Here is a 20,060-nt window from a genome sequence, read left to right as displayed (position 1 = left end):
TACGTTTTACGTGGATATCTCCAAACTAAGATTTATTGACATGTGCTGTTTCAGAAAAAAAACGATTCATTTAAATTCCGTTCTGTTTGGTCACTTACATAATCACTACTTCCAACTAAGCAACATTCCGAACTCACTTCCTTTTCACACAGATTCCTCACGGCACTTAAGTATTTGTTCAAATTGTCTTCACTGTTCCACTCTTTTACTATCTAAGCTATAACCCTTGGATTATCACTGTGTCTACACATCACTATTTGTTGGTTCTAGGACATTTCGTACCACGGACATTTCGTACCACTTGACCGGATAATTACCTGCGAAGTGTCAGTTAAATATTCAGGAGAGGACATTCCGTACCACTTGAAAGAGAATGTAAGTATGGCGAAGTAAAAACGATTTCCTAATGAATGTATTCATTTGTATACCCATTGTCCACTACTGGCGTAGAAGCATCCGCACGGTGTGACCACTGCTGATGTTAACCTTCCGACGGACGCAACTGATTTGATTGGTGCATGTGTTAATTTTTATCTCGTATTCGCCATTCGCGGGGACCTAGCTACTTCCACCTTTCAGTAGTTTCGTGTTTCCGCATGACGTTCAAGCCCATATCGGCCAGTTCATCAGAATCTTTTATTTTACTTACTTGATAATGAAATAATACAGGAGTTTATGAATATTCACAATAGTAGCGCCCGTCAGGCACGTTGCGCCCGAACACGATGTATATTATATTGTATTGTTTTGTTTCAGGTTTTATACTTCAAAAATATCGACTTTCTTATGATATCTACGTAAACATTAGTGATAAGTATAGTTTAAAGGGAAATTATTAAAATAATATAAAAGTTTTCTTCAGCAAATTTTGTAAATTATTTTTTGTCGCTGATTTCTAAAGTATGCCTGTCAGGTTCATTACGCCCGCTGGAGTGAACACGGAATTCCAATTTGACATCAAGTGGTACGGATCGTCCTGGCGTAAATATCTGGAGATTACCGGGAAACCGTTCGCACGTAGATAATGACCTAGGTGGTACGAAATGTCTTCAAAAATCATGTGGTACGGAATGTCCGTGGTACAAAATGTGAGGACACCCTATTTGTTTATCCCTTAAAAACGTCTTCCTCAAATTCTCAGCTCCCTCACACTCCCCAATTAGATGTATATCATCCGTCCTTTTTTCAGATAAGATACAAAATGAAGTGTCTTTTCTCCTAATCCATCACTTATTCTTTTGCAACGTCATTATCCACCAAATCAGTCCCCCTTTGCGTCATATCTTATAGTAATCATACAGACTTGGAATACTTTGTCAAATAAACTAAGATGAGCTAATATTTTATACTTTCCGATAAAATGAAATTCTTAGGCTCGATTGAAAATTTAAGCATGCAGTTTTACACCTCACAGCTTTGATTCTGTGATTTTGTAGTTGCAATCCAAAAACTGAAGGGCATCCAGTAAGGAGTGAGGAGGCACTCGAAGCTCCAAATAAATCCTTCTGCTAATGAATCACCGACGAGCTATGTCCAGAAGTAGAAATCAGAACAAGGAATGAACTGGGTCGAGAAAGCTCCCTGAAATTTGTGAAGTGCTGTGTGTACTCAGAACTTCTCTGTGGTATTGAGAGTAACGCACTGCAGAGGAGGAGTATTTATCTTTTACTAGCTATATTACGCGGCGCTGCCCAGGTATTTTCTTGTATCCTTTAGGTATTTTATTACGTGTTAATTAAGTGTGAAGAGAATTTTTGTAGATTTCGCTATTGTGACGTTGACTGATTAAGAACTATTTGGTAGTTTAGAAGTTATGTTTGTGTTTAATTTCAAGTCTTATAGATTATTATCTTTCTCGTTAATCAAACTAATCTCGGTAAGTTTGGACATTTTCTACATCACCACTTTTCGCCATGCCTACGCAGCTGAACTGGTACTTAAACGGCATCCAGAGTGCCCCAACGACCACGGTAACTATGGATTCGGCGCTAATATGGGTCGTTTTCGACTATTCTTGTACGTCATTTCCCTTAGGTTTGCTAGAAGGTGTTTTAATCCTCCAGTACATTTTTGGGATAGTAATTCGTATTTGAACGAAGTTTGTTTGAGAGCTATTCTCGAAGATACTGTACACATGTACATCTAAAATTTTTGTAATTTCCTCTTTCACACCTTTTACTTTTAGGATTTGTATTACTTATTTCAAGTATTTTTCTTAAGTTTTCTTAATTGTGGCGTGGATTAATATTGTTTATGAACTATTTCGTCAATCTTTAAATTGAAATATTGTTATGTGTATAATTTAACGTTTTAGCTTGAAATGATTTTGGTTTGCCTTAAAGTATTTCCTTCAGGCAGCCCAGATTGTCTGGGAAGTAGCTGATCTTTTCGACAATAATAAAAATAAGTTATAACGTAATGTATTTACGCGTCGCATTATAGACATGATGTACACGATTCCAACTGTCACTGGGACTACCAATAATAATGTTATTTTGCTTTACTTCCCACTAACTACGGTCTTCGGAGACGCTGAGGTGCCGGAATTTAGCCCCGCAGGAGTTCTTTTATGTGCCAGTAAATATACCGACACGAGGCTGTCGTATTTGAGCACCTTCAAATACCACCGGACTGAGCCAGGATCGAACCTGCCAAGTTGGGCTTAGAAGGCCAGCGCCTTAACCGTCTTAGCCACTCAGCCCGGACTGGGACTACCTCCGATCAGCCGAGTGACACCGAAAACTGTGCAAACAACATTAATCTCGGTAAATTTGTACATTTTCTTTATCACCCCTTCTAAATCACCATGCCGGTGGGTGCTGAACTTGGACTTAAACGACATCTGGAGTGTCAATATTCATCTCAGCGACGCCGAAAAGTATGGATTCTACTTTGATATTGGTCGTTTCCTATTACTTTTACACTGCATCACCTCCCACTCCCGCTGAGAGGGGTCCACTCACATAAATCCATAAACTGGGCCATTTGTGACTTTTTCAGCCCTCTCACCCCCGTGACGATGGGAACTAAACTTGGACCTAAACGACATGCGGAGTGTCACTGTTCATCTCAGCGACCCAAAAACATTCGGTTTCGCCACTATTTTTGATTATTTTCATATATGCCACCCCCTCAGGACTACAACCCTTAGGGGTGGCATACCCCCAAAGTGCCTTTTTCGACACAATCATATGTGTAGCATAATCTCTCCTTGGCCTAACCTACATTTACGCACGTGCCTACTTCGAATACCAGGTCTGTATTCTACTACAGAATCGTTGAGCTAACGTTGCCATGGTTACTGCTGGTCATTTGTTCATCGAATTCCTAGAGAGGTCTAGTGTGATGCCGTTATCTCCAAAACGGCTGGTTTTAGGCCCTTGAAACAAGGTTTTTGGGGCCCGAAGGGCCTCGCCGAAATTTGTCCCACGCGTCGTGAGGCTTAAAATGAGCTTTGTATTGTCCTTGTACGACAAATTGTGTATTTCGCCTATGTTGGCATCTGTTAATGTGCCAAAGGACCTAAATCTAGGGAATGGAGAGGGATGTTAAATTTTCTTGTAGATGTGGTTACCGGCAGGGTACTAAAGAGTAGTAAACAACGTTTAATTCAGATTGGTGGAACGGTATGGATTTGTATAAGAAACAGACATACAGACAGGCAGACAGACATACATTCTACTTTATATATAGATATTTTTCTCAATTTGCTTTACGTCGCACACAAACACATAGGTCTTATGGCGATGATGGGATGGGAAAGGCTTAGGAATAAGAAGGAAGCGGTCGTGGCCTTAAGTAAGGTACAATTCCAGCTTCTGGGCTGCCGACAGTGGGGTTCGAACCCACTATCTCCCGGGTGCCAGCTCACAGCTGCGCGCCTCTAACCGTACGGCCAACTTGCCCAGTGGGAGGAGGAGCATCCGAAGTGTGGGTCTTCAGAAGAATGCTTCCCATTTTATAGATTGATCGTACCACCAGTAAAGAAGTCGAAAGTCGTAAGCAAAAGGGTCGAGAATTATTTAAATATACAAGAAACGAAAGATGACATATCTTGGATAAGAGTAACAAATACTTCTTCTTAAAACTAATTTTAGAAAACAAAATAGAAGGTCATCGTGACCGAGGTAGATGAGAAACGAGGAAAGAGCTGATTTCACCAAATTTGTGGCCAACCTTCATTGATGGAGGAATAATATCACCAGCGAACTGATCCAAGCCACCAAGCTATTTTGCAGCAATTAATTATAACACTGCTGTTGATTATTCGACAAAGCAATTATTGCCAATTTTATTGATCATTTGCCCAAATCTGTCGGGTTCACACCAATCCCTAGAAATATGCATTTTGCACGTAGCAGTCAGTTGATTTCTTATTTGTTTCATAGTGTGTGAGCTACTCGTTATGTCATACTGTGTGAGCATGCCGTGCAGCTACTCCTTATTTCATACTGTGTGAGCATGCCGTTTAGCTACTCCTTATTTCATACTGTGTGAGCATGTCGTGTAGCTACTCCTTATTTCATACTGTGTGAGCATGCCATGTAGCTGCTCCTTATTTCATACTGTGCGAGCATGCCATGTAGCTACTCCTTATTTCATACTGTGTGAGCATGCCATGTAGCTGCTCCTTATTTCATACTGTGCGAGCATGCCATGTAGCTACTCCTTATTTCATACTGTGTGAGCATGCCATGTAGCTGCTCCTTATTTCATACTGTGCGAGCATGCCATGTAGCTACTCCTTATTTCATACTGTGTGAGCATGCCATGTAGCTGCTCCTTATTTCATACTGTGCGAGCATGCCATGTAACTGCTCCTTATTTCATACTGTGTGAGCATGTCATGTAACTGCTCCTTATTTCATACTGTGTGAGCATGTCATGTAACTGCTCCTTATTTCATACTGTGCGAGCATGTCGTGTTGCTGCTCCTTATTTCATACTCTGTGAGCATGTCATGTAACTGCTCCTTATTTCATAATGTGTGAGCATGTCATGTAACTGCTCCTTATTTCATACTGTGTGAGCATGTCATGTAACTGCTCCTTATTTCATACTGTGCGAGCATGTCGTGTAGCTGCTCCTTATTTCATACTCTGTGAGCATGTCATGTAACTGCTCCTTATTTCATAATGTGTGAGCATGTCATGTAACTGCTCCTTATTTCATACTGTGTGAGCATGTCATGTAACTGCTCCTTATTTCATACTGTGCGAGCATGTCGTGTAGCTGCTCCTTATTTCATACTGTGCGAGCATGCCATGTAGCTACTCCTTATTTCATACTGTGCGAGCATGCCATGTAGCTGCTCCTTATTTCATACTGTGTGAGCATGTCGTGTAGCTGCTCCTTATTTCATACTCTGTGAGCATGCCATGTAGCTACTCCTTATTTCATATTGTGTGAGCATGTCATGTAACTGCTCCTTATTTCATACTCTGTGAGCATGCCATGTAGCTACTCCTTATTTCATACTGTGCGAGCATGTCATGTAACTGCTCCTTATTTCATACTGTGCGAGCATGTCGTGTTGCTGCTCCTTATTTCATACTGTGCGAGCATGTCGTGTAGCTGCTCCTTATTTCATACTCTGTGAGCATGTCATGTAACTGCTCCTTATTTCATAATGTGTGAGCATGTCATGTAACTGCTCCTTATTTCATACTGTGCGAGCATGTCGTGTAGCTGCTCCTTATTTCATACTGTGTGAGCATGTCATGTAACTGCTCCTTATTTCATACTGTGTGAGCATGCCATGTAGCTGCTCCTTATTTCATACTGTGTGAGCATGTCGTGTAGCTGCTCCTTATTTCATACTCTGTGAGCATGTCATGTAACTGCTCCTTATTTCATACTGTGTGAGCATGTCGTGTAGCTGCTCCTTATTTCATACTGTGCGAGCATGTCGTGTAGCTACTCCTTATTTCATACTCTGTGAGCATGCTACTCCTTATTTCATACTGTGTGAGCATGTCATGTAACTGCTCCTTATTTCATACTCTGTGAGCATGCTACTCCTTATTTCATACTGTGTGAGCATGTCATGTAGCTACTCCTTATTTCATACTCTGTGAGCATGCCATGTAGCTACTCCTTATTTCATACTGTGTGAGCATGCCATGTAGCTACTCCTTATTTCATACTGTGCGAGCATGCCATGTAGCTGCTCCTTATTTCATACTCTGTGAGCATGCTACTCCTTATTTCATACTGTGTGAGCATGTCATGTAGCTACTCCTTATTTCATACTGTGTGAGCATGCCATGTAGCTACTCCTTATTTCATACTGTGCGAGCATGCCATGTAGCTACTCCTTATTTCATACTGTGCGAGCATGCCATGTAGCTGCTCCTTATTTCATACTGTGCGAGCATGTCGTGTAGCTGCTCCTTATTTCATACTGTGTGAGCATGTCGTGTAGCTACTCCTTATTTCATACTCTGTGAGCATGCTACTCCTTATTTCATACTGTGTGAGCATGCCATGTAGCTGCTCCTTATTTCATACTGTGTGAGCATGCCATGTAGCTACTCCTTATTTCATACTGTGTGAGCATGTCGTGTAGCTACTCCTTATTTCATACTCTGTGAGCATGCCATGTAACTGCTCCTTATTTCATACTCTGTGAGCATGCCATGTAGCTACTCCTTATTTCATACTCTGTGAGCATGTCATGTAACTGCTCCTTATTTCATACTGTGCGAGCATGCCATGTAACTGCTCCTTATTTCATACTGTGCGAGCATGTCGTGTAACTGCTCCTTATTTCATACTGTGTGAGCATGTCGTGTATCTGCTCCTTATTTCATATTGTGTGAGCATGCCATGTAGCTACTCCTTATTTCATACTCTGTGAGCATGCCATGTAGCTACTCCTTATTTCATATTGTGTGAGCATGTCATGTAACTGCTCCTTATTTCATACTCTGTGAGCATGCCATGTAGCTACTCCTTATTTCATACTCTGTGAGCATGTCGTGTAGCTACTCCTTATTTCATACTGTGCGAGCATGTCGTGTAGCTACTCCTTATTTCATACTCTGTGAGCATGCCATGTAGCTACTCCTTATTTCATACTGTGTGAGCATGTCATGTAACTGCTCCTTATTTCATACTGTGCGAGCATGTCGTGTAGCTACTCCTTATTTCATACTGTGCGAGCATGCCATGTAGCTGCTCCTTATTTCATACTGTGTGAGCATGTCGTGTAGCTGCTCCTTATTTCATACTGTGTGAGCATGTCGTGTAGCTACTCCTTATTTCATACTGTGTGAGCATGTCGTGTAGCTACTCCTTATTTCATACTCTGTGAGCATGTCGTGTAGCTGCTCCTTATTTCATACTCTGTGAGCATGTCGTGTAGCTGCTCCTTATTTCATACTCTGTGAGCATGTCGTGTAGCTACTCCTTATTTCATACTGTGCGAGCATGTCGTGTAGCTGCTCCTTATTTCATACTGTGTGAGCATGTCATGTAACTACTCCTTATTTCATATTGTGTGAGCATGTCGTGTAGCTACTCCTTATTTCATATTGTGCGAGCATGTCGTGTAGCTACTCCTTATTTCATACTGTGTGAGCATGTCGTGTAGCTACTCCTTATTTCATACTGTGCGAGCATGTCGTGTAGCTACTCCTTATTTCATACTGTGTGAGCATGTCGTGTAGCTACTCCTTATTTCATATTGTGTGAGCATGTCGTGTAGCTACTCCTTATTTCATACTGTGTGAGCATGCCATGTAACTGCTCCTTATTTCATACTGTGTGAGCATGCCATGTAACTGCTCCTTATTTCATACTCTGTGAGCATGCCATGTAGCTACTCCTTATTTCATACTGTGTGAGCATGTCGTGTAGCTGCTCCTTATTTCATACTGTGTGAGCATGCCATGTAACTGCTCCTTATTTCATACTCTGTGAGCATGCCATGTAACTGCTCCTTATTTCATACTCTGTGAGCATGCCATGTAACTGCTCCTTATTTCATACTCTGTGAGCATGCCATGTAACTGCTCCTTATTTCATACTCTGTGAGCATGCCATGTAACTGCTCCTTATTTCATACTCTGTGAGCATGCCATGTAACTGCTCCTTATTTCATACTCTGTGAGCATGCCATGTAACTGCTCCTTATTTCATACTCTGTGAGCATGCCATGTAACTGCTCCTTATTTCATACTGTGCGAGCATGTCGTCTAGCTACTCCTTATTTCATACTGTGTGAGCATGCCATGTAACTGCTCCTTATTTCATACTCTGTGAGCATGCCATGTAGCTACTCCTTATTTCATACTGTGTGAGCATGTCGTGTAGCTACTCCTTATTTCATACTCTGTGAGCATGCCATGTAACTGCTCCTTATTTCATACTCTGTGAGCATGCCATGTAGCTACTCCTTATTTCATACTCTGTGAGCATGCCATGTAGCTACTCCTTATTTCATACTGTGTGAGCATGCCATGTAGCTACTCCTTATTTCATACTCTGTGAGCATGCTACTCCTTATTTCATACTGTGTGAGCATGTCATGTAACTGCTCCTTATTTCATACTGTGTGAGCATGTCGTGTAGCTGCTCCTTATTTCATACTGTGTGAGCATGTCATGTAACTGCTCCTTATTTCATACTGTGCGAGCATGCCATGTAGCTGCTCCTTATTTCATACTCTGTGAGCATGTCATGTAACTGCTCCTTATTTCATACTGTGCGAGCATGCCATGTAGCTGCTCCTTATTTCATACTGTGTGAGCATGTCGTGTAACTGCTCCTTATTTCATACTGTGTGAGCATGTCGTGTAGCTGCTCCTTATTTCATACTGTGCGAGCATGCCATGTAGCTGCTCCTTATTTCATACTCTGTGAGCATGCTACTCCTTATTTCATACTGTGTGAGCATGCCATGTAGCTACTCCTTATTTCATACTGTGTGAGCATGCCATGCAGCTACTCCTTATTTCATACTGTGCGAGCATGCTATGTAGCTGCTCCTTATTTCATACTCTGTGAGCATGCTACTCCTTATTTCATACTGTGTGAGCATGTCATGTAGCTACTCCTTATTTCATACTGTGTGAGCATGCCATGTAGCTACTCCTTATTTCATACTGTGCGAGCATGCCATGTAGCTACTCCTTATTTCATACTGTGCGAGCATGCCATGTAGCTGCTCCTTATTTCATACTGTGCGAGCATGTCGTGTAGCTGCTCCTTATTTCATACTGTGTGAGCATGTCGTGTAGCTACTCCTTATTTCATACTCTGTGAGCATGCTACTCCTTATTTCATACTGTGTGAGCATGCCATGTAGCTGCTCCTTATTTCATACTGTGTGAGCATGCCATGTAGCTACTCCTTATTTCATACTGTGCGAGCATGCCATGTAGCTGCTCCTTATTTCATACTCTGTGAGCATGCTACTCCTTATTTCATACTGTGTGAGCATGCCATGTAGCTACTCCTTATTTCATACTGTGTGAGCATGTCGTGTAGCTACTCCTTATTTCATACTGTGTGAGCATGCCATGTAGCTGCTCCTTATTTCATACTGTGTGAGCATGTCATGTAACTGCTCCTTATTTCATACTCTGTGAGCATGCTACTCCTTATTTCATACTGTGTGAGCATGCCATGTAGCTACTCCTTATTTCATACTGTGTGAGCATGCCATGTAGCTACTCCTTATTTCATACTGTGCGAGCATGCCATGTAGCTGCTCCTTATTTCATACTGTGTGAGCATGCCATGTAGCTACTCCTTATTTCATACTCTGTGAGCATGTCGTGTAGCTACTCCTTATTTCATACTGTGTGAGCATGCCATGTAGCTACTCCTTATTTCATACTGTGTGAGCATGCCATGTAGCTACTCCTTATTTCATACTGTGTGAGCATGCCATGTAGCTGCTCCTTATTTCATACTGTGTGAGCATGTCATGTAACTGCTCCTTATTTCATACTGTGCGAGCATGTCATGTAACTGCTCCTTATTTCATACTGTGCGAGCATGCCATGTAACTGCTCCTTATTTCATACTGTGTGAGCATGTCATGTAACTGCTCCTTATTTCATACTGTGTGAGCATGTCATGTAACTGCTCCTTATTTCATACTCTGTGAGCATGTCGTGTAGCTACTCCTTATTTCATACTCTGTGAGCATGTCGTGTAGCTACTCCTTATTTCATACTGTGTGAGCATGCCGTGTAGCTACTCCTTATTTCATACTGTGCGAGCATGCCATGTAACTGCTCCTTATTTCATACTGTGTGAGCATGTCATGTAACTGCTCCTTATTTCATACTGTGCGAGCATGCCATGTAACTGCTCCTTATTTCATACTGTGTGAGCATGTCATGTAACTGCTCCTTATTTCATACTGTGTGAGCATGTCATGTAACTGCTCCTTATTTCATACTGTGTGAGCATGTCGTGTAGCTACTCCTTATTTCATACTGTGCGAGCATGCCATGTAACTGCTCCTTATTTCATACTGTGTGAGCATGTCGTGTAGCTACTCCTTATTTCATACTGTGTGAGCATGTCATGTAGCTACTCCTTATTTCATACTGTGTGAGCATGTCATGTAGCTACTCCTTATTTCATACTGTGCGAGCATGTCGTGTAGCTACTCCTTATTTCATACTGTGTGAGCATGTCGTGTATCTACTCCTTATTTCATACTGTGCGAGCATGTCGTGTAGCTACTCCTTATTTCATACTGTGCGAGCATGTCGTGTAGCTACTCCTTATTTCATACTCTGTGAGCATGTCGTGTAGCTACTCCTTATTTCATACTGTGCGAGCATGCCATGTAGCTACTCCTTATTTCATACTGTGCGAGCATGTCGTGTAGCTACTCCTTATTTCATACTCTGTGAGCATGTCGTGTAGCTACTCCTTATTTCATACTGTGCGAGCATGTCGTGTAGCTACTCCTTATTTCATACTGTGTGAGCATGTCGTGTAGCTACTCCTTATTTCATACTGTGTGAGCATGCCATGTAGCTGCTCCTTATTTCATACTGTGTGAGCATGTCATGTAACTGCTCCTTATTTCATACTCTGTGAGCATGTCATGTAGCTACTCCTTATTTCATACTCTGTGAGCATGTCATGTAGCTACTCCTTATTTCATACTGTGCGAGCATGTCATGTAGCTACTCCTTATTTCATACTGTGCGAGCATGCCATGTAGCCACTCCTTATTTCATACTCTGTGAGCATGCTACTCCTTATTTCATACTGTGTGAGCATGCCATGTAACTGCTCCTTATTTCATACTGTGCGAGCATGTCATGTAACTGCTCCTTATTTCATACTGTGCGAGCATGCCATGTAGCTACTCCTTATTTCATACTGTGTGAGCATGCCATGTAACTGCTCCTTATTTCATACTGTGCGAGCATGCCATGTAACTGCTCCTTATTTCATACTGTGTGAGCATGCCGTGTAGCTGCTCCTTATTTCATACTGTGCGAGCATGCCGTGTAGCTACTCCTTATTTCATACTGTGCGAGCATGCCATGTAGCTACTCCTTATTTCATACTCTGTGAGCATGCTACTCCTTATTTCATACTGTGTGAGCATGCCATGTAACTACTCCTTATTTCATACTGTGTGAGCATGCTACTCCTTATTTCATACTGTGTGAGCATGCCATGTAACTACTCCTTATTTCATACTGTGTGAGCATGCTACTCCTTATTTCATACTGTGTGAGCATGCCATGTAACTACTCCTTATTTCATACTCTGTGAGCATGTCATGTAACTGCTCCTTATTTCATACTGTGTGAGCATGCCATGTAGCTACTCCTTATTTCATACTGTGTGAGCATGTCATGTAACTGCTCCTTATTTCATACTGTGCGAGCATGTCATGTATCTGCTCCTTATTTCATACTGTGCGAGCATGCCATGTAGCTACTCCTTATTTCATACTCTGTGAGCATGCCATGTAGCTACTCCTTATTTCATACTGTGTTAGCATGTCATGTAACTACTCCTTATTTCATACTGTGCGAGCATGTCGTGTAGCTACTCCTTATTTCATACTGTGTGAGCATGTCATGTAACTGCTCCTTATTTCATACTGTGCGAGCATGCCATGTAGCTACTCCTTATTTCATACTGTGTGAGCATGTCATGTAACTGCTCCTTATTTCATACTGTGCGAGCATGTCATGTAGCTACTCCTTATTTCATACTGTGCGAGCATGCCATGTAGCTACTCCTTATTTCATACTGTGTGAGCATGTCATGTAACTGCTCCTTATTTCATACTGTGTGAGCATGTCATGTAACTGCTCCTTATTTCATACTGTGCGAGCATGTCGTGTAGCTACTCCTTATTTCATACTGTGCGAGCATGCCATGTAGCTGCTCCTTATTTCATACTGTGTGGGCGTGTCGTGTAGCTGCTCCTTATTTCATACTGTGTGAGCATGTCGTGTAGCTACTCCTTATTTCATACTGTGTGAGCGTGTCGTGTAGCTGCTCCTTATTTCATACTGTGCGAGCATGTCGTGTAACTGCTCCTAATTTCATACTGTGTGAGCGTGTCGTGTAGCTGCTCCTTATTTCATACTGTGTGAGCATGTCGTGTAGCTACTCCTTATTTCATACTGTGTGAGCGTGTCGTGTAGCTGCTCCTTATTTCATACTGTGCGAGCATGTCGTGTAGCTACTCCTTATTTCATACTGTGCGAGCATGTCGTGTAGCTACTCCTTATTTCATACTCTGTGAGCATGTCGTGTAGCTGCTCCTTATTTCATAATGTGTGAGCATGTCATGTAACTGCTCCTTATTTCATACTGTGCGAGCATGTCGTGTAGCTACTCCTTATTTCATACTGTGTGAGCATGTCGTGTAGCTGCTCCTTATTTCATACTGTGTGAGCATGTCGTGTAGCTGCTCCTTATTTCATACTGTGTGAGCATGTCGTGTAGCTGCTCCTTATTTCATACTGTGTGAGCATGTCATGTAACTACTCCTTATTTCATACTGTGTGAGCATGTCGTGTAGCTGCTCCTTATTTCATACTGTGTGAGCATGTCGTGTAGCTGCTCCTTATTTCATACTGTGCGAGCATGTCGTGTAGCTGCTCCTTATTTCATACTGTGCGAGCATGTCGTGTAGCTGCTCCTTATTTCATACTGTGCGAGCATGTCGTGTAGCTGCTCCTTATTTCATACTGTGTGAGCATGCCATGTAGCTACTCCTTATTTCATACCAATGCAATGCGACTGGTGATTCGGAGTGCGCACATTATTATTATTATTATTATTATTATTATTATTATTATTATTTTACAAGTTGCTTTACGTCACACCGACACAGATAGGTCTTATGGCGACGATGGGCTAGGAGTGGTAAGGAAGTAGCCCTGGGTGTAATTAACGTACATGCACAGCATTTGCCTGATGTGAAAATGGAAAACCATGGAAAACTCTTTTCAGGCTTACCGACAGTGGATTCGAACTCACTATCACCCGAATAATGTATACTGGCCGCACATAAGCGACTGCAGCTATCGAACTCGGTACTTTAGTATTTGCAAGCCAGTCTCCCATAGATAGTGAGCAGATACCAAACCAAACCCCATGGCACTACAGCCCTTGAAGGGCCTTGGCCTACCAAGCGACCGCTGCTCAGCCCGGAGGCCTGCGGATTACGAGGTGTCGTGTGGTCAGCACGACGAATCCTCTCGGTCGTTATTCTTGGCTTTCTAGACCGGGGCCGCTATCTCACCGTCAGATAGCTCCTCAATTCTCGAACCAGCCCTCAGGTCCAGGTAAAAATCCCTGACCTGGCCGGGAATCGAACCCCGGGCCTCCGGGTGAGAGGCAGGCACGCTATCCCTACACCACGGGGCCGGCTAGTGAGCAGATGCTTACCTGAAAAAATCATCATGATATTCTATTAAAGGCAATGCCTTTCGCTGTATGCACATCTGAAGATCTCCTGCTCTCTTCATGTTGCTGTATGAACCACATGTCAGTTCATCGTCGGAGTTCCTGATGAATGACATCCTTGGTCTCTTTCCCAGTACTTTACCTTCAGTGATGGTTTGAAGAAGAGAGTCATGTCTCAGTACGTACCCAAGGAACTTCGTTTTCCTCTTCTTTATCGTATTTAATAAACATAGAGCCTGTTTTACTTTCTTTAATACAAGGTCATTTTTTTATCCATCCAACTTGATTTTGTAATTCTTCTCCAAAACCACATTTCTGATGCCTGAGGTTTTGTTTCTTCCTGTTTCCTTAATGTCCAGGTTTCCCACCCATACAGCAGCACACTCCAAACAACAGTCTTGAGAAATGATTTTCTGATCTCCCAAGTGAAATGGTTGTTTAGCAAAAAGTATTTCTTATTTTGTAGGGCTTGTTTTGTTACCACTATCCTTTTCTTGGTCTACGAAAGGGACCTGTTATCAGAGGTAATTACCTACCAAAATAGGAGAGTTCTGTGACTTGTCCTATCGCTGTGTTATTTAATTTTAAGTTTTTCCTACCCGTGGACTTCCTTTTTGTCTACTATCATGAATTTTGTTTTCTTTATACTTATTTTTTGTTTAAATTTTTCTAAGGATTTCTTGAATGTTAAATATCTTGCTCGTATTGTTTACAGACTTAGCCATGATAGCAATATCATCTGCAAAGCGGGTTATATGAATCTGAATACCATTAAAATCCAACCCTTTAGTATGCTGTTTCATTTCTTTCACTGCATTTTCTATAAACAGGTGACAGTGGGCGGCTTTGTCGTACTCCCCTTCTAATACTTGCTTCTCTTGTAGTACCTAAATTATTAACTTCCGTGGTTTGAGCTTTATATAGATTTAGAATAAGGTCTTTCTAGTCAAGTCCCATATTCCCCAGTACTTGAAAAATATACGAGCCATATTTTACTAAATGTTTGGAGATAAATCTCTCTCTCGTGCTGCAAATGCTTTATCATTAATACTGGAATTTTTCTGTGTTTCAGATTGTTATACGGAAGGCATTCTACCGCGTCCTATGACTATAATCCACATCGCAGCCAAGAAGCAAGACAAAAAATATCTGGAGCTACTACTCCAATCTGAAGTATTTAACGATGTTAACACTAAGGATGGGTTAGGTTACACACCTCTGATGCATGCCGCAGATGCTGGAAGAATTGAAAACGTGCGATTGTTGATACAGGAAAATGCCGACATTTCGGCGGAAAGCAAATCAAGATCCGAAGGTGCAGATGTGCGATTGCTGGTACAAAGTGAAGCTAACAAATCTGCCGATCGTAAACCAGACAGATCCCTTCAGAAATGTCTAAAACGGACAGTTTTTCATATAGCAGCGGGTCGTGGTCATAAAGACATCATAGAAGAACTTTTTAAAAACCGGAATAGAGAAGATATTGGCCGTATTGTTAATCAAGAGGACGACAATGGATGGACTCCATTGTTTTGGGCAGCTCAAAGTCGTGATCTCGAATGCTTTAACCTACTTCTAGGAACTGAACTCTGTAAAAAAACAGAAGATAAATTGAAGAGAAATATCTTCCACATCATCGCTGAAAATGATTGTCATGAAATGTTGGATTGCATTCCCACTGAATATAAATCATTTAAGGAATTAACCCAAACTGATACCAACGAACGCACTCCATTCATGACATCTGTCTACAAAGGAAACGTCAAAACAGCCAAACTTCTGATAGAGCATGAAAAGAAATTATATAAGAATGGGAATGGAAACACCGTGTTTTATCAGGATGTGAATGGAAATACCGTGTTTCATTTGGCAGCAGAGAGAGGCGGATATGATACACTCCAATTTCTTCTCAGTCCACACATAGAGAAATTAAAATTTTTATTGAACAATGACAAAGTATTCCTAGCAAATGCAACACAGACTGGCAAATCTTCCGTTGATAAGACTCTTCTTCAACAAGTTGTTAAGCATGCGCAACTCAGTGAACCACTTGAGCACCATTTTAATAATATTTGGTACCCAGACGAACTTGTAAGAATTAATAAAGATGGTAATAACTGCTTTCATTTGGCGGCTGGTAGGGGGGATATTCGTTCCCTACACATTCTTTATGCCTGCTGCATTACAATGCAGCAAGGATTTGTTTCCTTTCCCTTGAAATATTTGGATATGAAGAATAAATCACAAGTTACTCCTCTTCATTATGCCATTGGATCTAGATCTCCAGACGTTATTAAATTTCTGGTAACCCATGGAGCTGATCTGATGTCCAGAACGAAACTTCTGCCGATACTTCCCAATATCTCCGATGAAGTTGATAAAGAAAATGACTCTGACGAGGTTGATGGCTCATCCGATGCAACTAGATGTGCATCATTTAAGAAATTAACCAAAACTTGCATGCAGAGAGAGGTGCCTAATTGCATGCAGAGAGAGATGCCTACATCACTACATTACATCCTGAAGATGCCTAATGGAACTAACATAATAAAGGAACTTTTTAATGAATCTGTCTCGTACAGGAGCAATGGAGACGATAGGGATGAACTTGTAGTTGACTTCCAATTGCTTATTTCTAACTCAGGGCTGAGAATGGAAATTACGCATGAAATTTTCAGGCAGCGTAATACAGGGGTACTGGATGTCCTCCTTCACCCCTTGCTGAAATCATTCATAAAGACGGAGTGGCTAAAAAGGAAATACTTCCCTTGGTTTCGTTTCACGACTTATATTTTATATTTATTATCTTTGACTCTGTATGCGTGGTTACCCCCAGATGAAAATTTTTCCTCGAAGGTAATTGAGCCTCTAGCTTCCTGGCTGGTTGGCATACTGTCTGTTATGATAATAGTATTCTGTGTGCCTTATATTCTCCCTGGAAAAACTGTTTGGGAAAGACTGGAGGGCATAATACAAAAATTACCACCTCCAGTATTCGCTCTGATTGCCATTATTGTGCGCATATTCGGTGTAAATCCTTTGCCGTACCGTAGCCTAGCAGTAATTTTATCCTGGCTATCACTTATCTTCTACTCCAGCACCTTAACTTCTTTCAACCAACAGGCAGCTCAGTTCCAAACGGTTCTCTTCACGATGCTGAGTAATGTGCCTGTCTTCTTTATTGTTGTTTTTGGGTTTGCTTTCTCTTTCTATGTCTTGTATTTCAAAGAAGACAACTTCGATAATATCTGGAGTGCATTCCTCTACACTAGTGTGGTCTTGCTCCATGGTGGTATGGATGACTCTCCATACTTCTCTCGCAATACCACGGAGGTGGCTCAAGAGATGTTCATGTTGTTCGCCGAGGGATTCATCTCCTTCCTCTTCGCGATTGTGGTTACACTGGCACTCCTCAACATGCTAGTTGGGCTCGCCATCAGCAGCGCTGAAGAGCTGCGAAAGGAGGGCCGACTAGTTTTCATGCGACACCAGGTATGGCATTCAAATTACTGTCGCTGTATATCATTAAGGCACACTATTTACAACTGCCCGGTCCACTCCACTCCAATCTGCTCCAGTCTATTCGTTCCACAGCTTTCAAACTCGTATGTTCCCACAGACCTCTTGTTTGAGCGCTCACAGCCTTACAACTCGTAACCAGTTAACAAACGGGGAAAAGGTGGTACAGTCGAACCTCGAAACCTCGAACCTCCATTGTTCGAATTTTCAGCATCTCGAAGCAACATAAATTTACTGGCCGTTTTTCCTATTTTTCACGTGTATTTACTTCTCTATTACTCAAATCCGTTACAAGAATTTCTCGATTTCTCGAAGCAAATATTCCTGCTTAAAAAAAAAAAACTCTGTAACTCGAATTTTGTGCTACATTAAGTGTGCAATACGGTATTTGTGGTTTGTGAGGAAAAGTTAACAAGTAGAGAAAGGGTTACAGTCATGATGGGAGCTAATATGACGGGAACAGAAAAACTAAAACTTCTAATAATCGGAAAATCGGCGAAACCTCGCTGTTTCTCAGGTGTGAATTAATTACCGGTCACGTACGAAAGCAACCCACGAAGTGGCGGATGACAAGCTCCATTTAGGAATCTCGGCTGCGTGGTATTAACGGGAAGTTTCAACGTGACGGGAGGAAAGTTTAACAGTAACAAACATTTTTTTCTATTGGCTTTACGTCACACCGACACAGATATGTCTTATGGCGACGGTGGGACAGGAAAGGGCTAGGACTGGGCAAGAAGCGGCCGTGGCCTTAATTAAGGTACAGCCCCAGCATTTGCCTGGTGTGAAAATGGGAAATCACGGAAAACCATCTTCAGGGCTACCGACAGTGGGGTTTGAACCTACTATCTCCCGAATACTGGATACTGGCCGCACTTAAGCGACTGCAGCTATCGAGCTCGGTACAATAACAAACAGAAGAGACTAACGGAGTGTTTCCAAAGGTGTTAACCGAGGTGTCTTTCTTGTTTCACTACTGTGTTATAACCGTCCAATGGCATCCAGATCAGTTATAGAGCCATTGAAGGTTATGGTAAAGAAGAGGTCAACGAAAATGACATGGAAATATACGTCCAGCCGTTATACGTCCAACTGTGTCTGTTAGCCGAGATAACTCGCTCATTTGAATAAGAAATTGGACGGATACAGAATGAGGATGGAGATTCATAAGCTCAGAACCCCGTGGTCATCGGATACTTACATTCAGAAAATATTTAATATATAGGCAAAAGCCAGTAAATGAAGTTTACATTCCAGCGGCAAGATACAAGTCTCATATGTGTCATTCAGGTCCAGTAATGACAAATGCGGCGAAGGCCATGGTTTGAACGATGCCAAGAAGGCGCTGATGAGACAATCGATTGTATACGATAAGAACTTCGAGAAGATATGAGTAAATGGTGAAGTGTTCCTTTGCATAACTTCCTAATCATAGAGAACATTCCTCACCTGTTCATTGATTGATTGATTGATTGATTGATTGATTGATTGATTGATTGATTGATTGATTGATTGATTGATTGATTGATTGATTGATTGATTGTAAGTATTCTTTATTGCAGTGTTTACCTGGCCCAGTTATCTCATTTCCAAAACCAAACCAAACCCCATTTCACTACAGCCCTTGAAGGGCCTTGGCCTATCAAGCGACCGCTGCTCAGCCCGAAGGCCTGCAGATTAGTTATCTCATTTCACTCTACCCTAAATATCACTCACCCATCGTTTATGTGATTATCTCTCTCTGTTTCAGGTAACACTCCTCTTTGAGTTGGATCAAATCTTGGAAAAGTTAAAACACGTCCGTGAGTCAACGCTTTGGAAGAGAATACGTGGAGTCAAGAGTTATTCCGTCACACATCCAGATACAATCCCAAAAGATCACAGAATGGTGGTGAATAATGATAATACATCTTTGGAGGACCAAATACAACTCCATGACATTGCAAAGGAACAACTGCTGAAATGTAACAGACCTGGGAACTATTCTCGTGGGAGTGCATATGAGTGTTGGTGTTGTTCTGGTTTCTAGTTAACAGTTCATGTAAAGTGTCATGTAGTCATGTATGCGGTCATGTATTGCCTATCCTGACAATGCAATTTCCTCCTTCATAGGTGCGCTCAGATTAAAAGTGCTCAAACCTAAGGATTTGCAATTTTGATACATAAATACTAAATGCTAACTTATTCATTACTGCATTTGACTTTGCTTTCTTTGAAATATTTTTTAAAGGCTATATTCAGACTTCAAATTTAAGTAAACATTTAAGGATGTTTCCCATTTGCATGTATTAATGTATGGTAAAAAATGGACAGCTTTAGATTCAGCATGTTTAGGATAACTGCTGGTAATTATTTAAACTTCTTGTTTTTATAGTGTAAATGTAACTTAAATCTTTCCATTCTCTCAAACACACAACTTCAAATAAAAGTTATAACACTATAACATACCTGTAAAAATATACACACTATCAAACAAAGCATGACACGTTCAATAGTGTGTTCTTCTTTACAGGTATGTTATAGTGTTATAACTTTTCTTTGAAATTATGTGTTTGAGAGACTGGAAAGCTGTACGAAGTCGACACCGGAAATATGGCTTCCTTCTTAACGAACTTTTATAGCGTAAC

The 20,060-nt window shown here is 41.4% G+C and overlaps 2 protein-coding genes across 2 annotated transcripts in view; both read left to right on the top strand.

Moving 5' to 3' along the window:
* The window catches only part of LOC137496903 (serine/threonine-protein phosphatase 6 regulatory ankyrin repeat subunit A-like), a 67,330-nt gene extending 51,711 nt beyond the window's left edge, over window positions 1-15,619 (top strand). The window contains exons 3-4 of the mRNA XM_068228306.1: window positions 14,987-15,575; window positions 15,613-15,619. Of these exons, the coding sequence (XP_068084407.1) occupies window positions 14,987-15,575; window positions 15,613-15,619 (596 nt within the window). The remainder of the gene's footprint in view (window positions 1-14,986; window positions 15,576-15,612) is intronic.
* Window positions 15,612-19,617, top strand: LOC136875789 (transient receptor potential cation channel subfamily A member 1 homolog). The gene is made up of 2 exons (XM_067149389.2): window positions 15,612-17,406; window positions 19,184-19,617. Exons 1-2 carry the CDS (start codon window positions 15,652-15,654, stop codon window positions 19,460-19,462), a joined length of 2,034 nt encoding a protein of 677 aa, XP_067005490.2. The 5' UTR covers window positions 15,612-15,651; the 3' UTR covers window positions 19,463-19,617.
* Window positions 19,618-20,060: the final 443 nt, after the last annotated feature.

This window comes from Anabrus simplex, chromosome 6, assembly GCF_040414725.1.
Source record: "Anabrus simplex isolate iqAnaSimp1 chromosome 6, ASM4041472v1, whole genome shotgun sequence".
In the NCBI taxonomy this organism is placed as follows: domain Eukaryota; kingdom Metazoa; phylum Arthropoda; class Insecta; order Orthoptera; family Tettigoniidae; genus Anabrus; species Anabrus simplex.
Note: the sequence above shows the minus strand (reverse complement) of the source record. Positions and strands in the feature narration are given on the sequence as shown.

What these genes read in the sequence shown, in the direction of transcription:
- LOC136875789 (XM_067149389.2), top strand. Translation starts at nt 15,652, where the DNA reads ATGACATCTGTCTACAAAGGAAACGTCAAAACAGCCAAACTTCTGATA. An exon ending in TAGTTTTCATGCGACACCAG is followed by an intron (nt 17,407 to 19,183) that starts GTATGGCATTCA and finishes TCTCTGTTTCAG; the next exon opens with GTAACACTCCTCTTTGAGTT.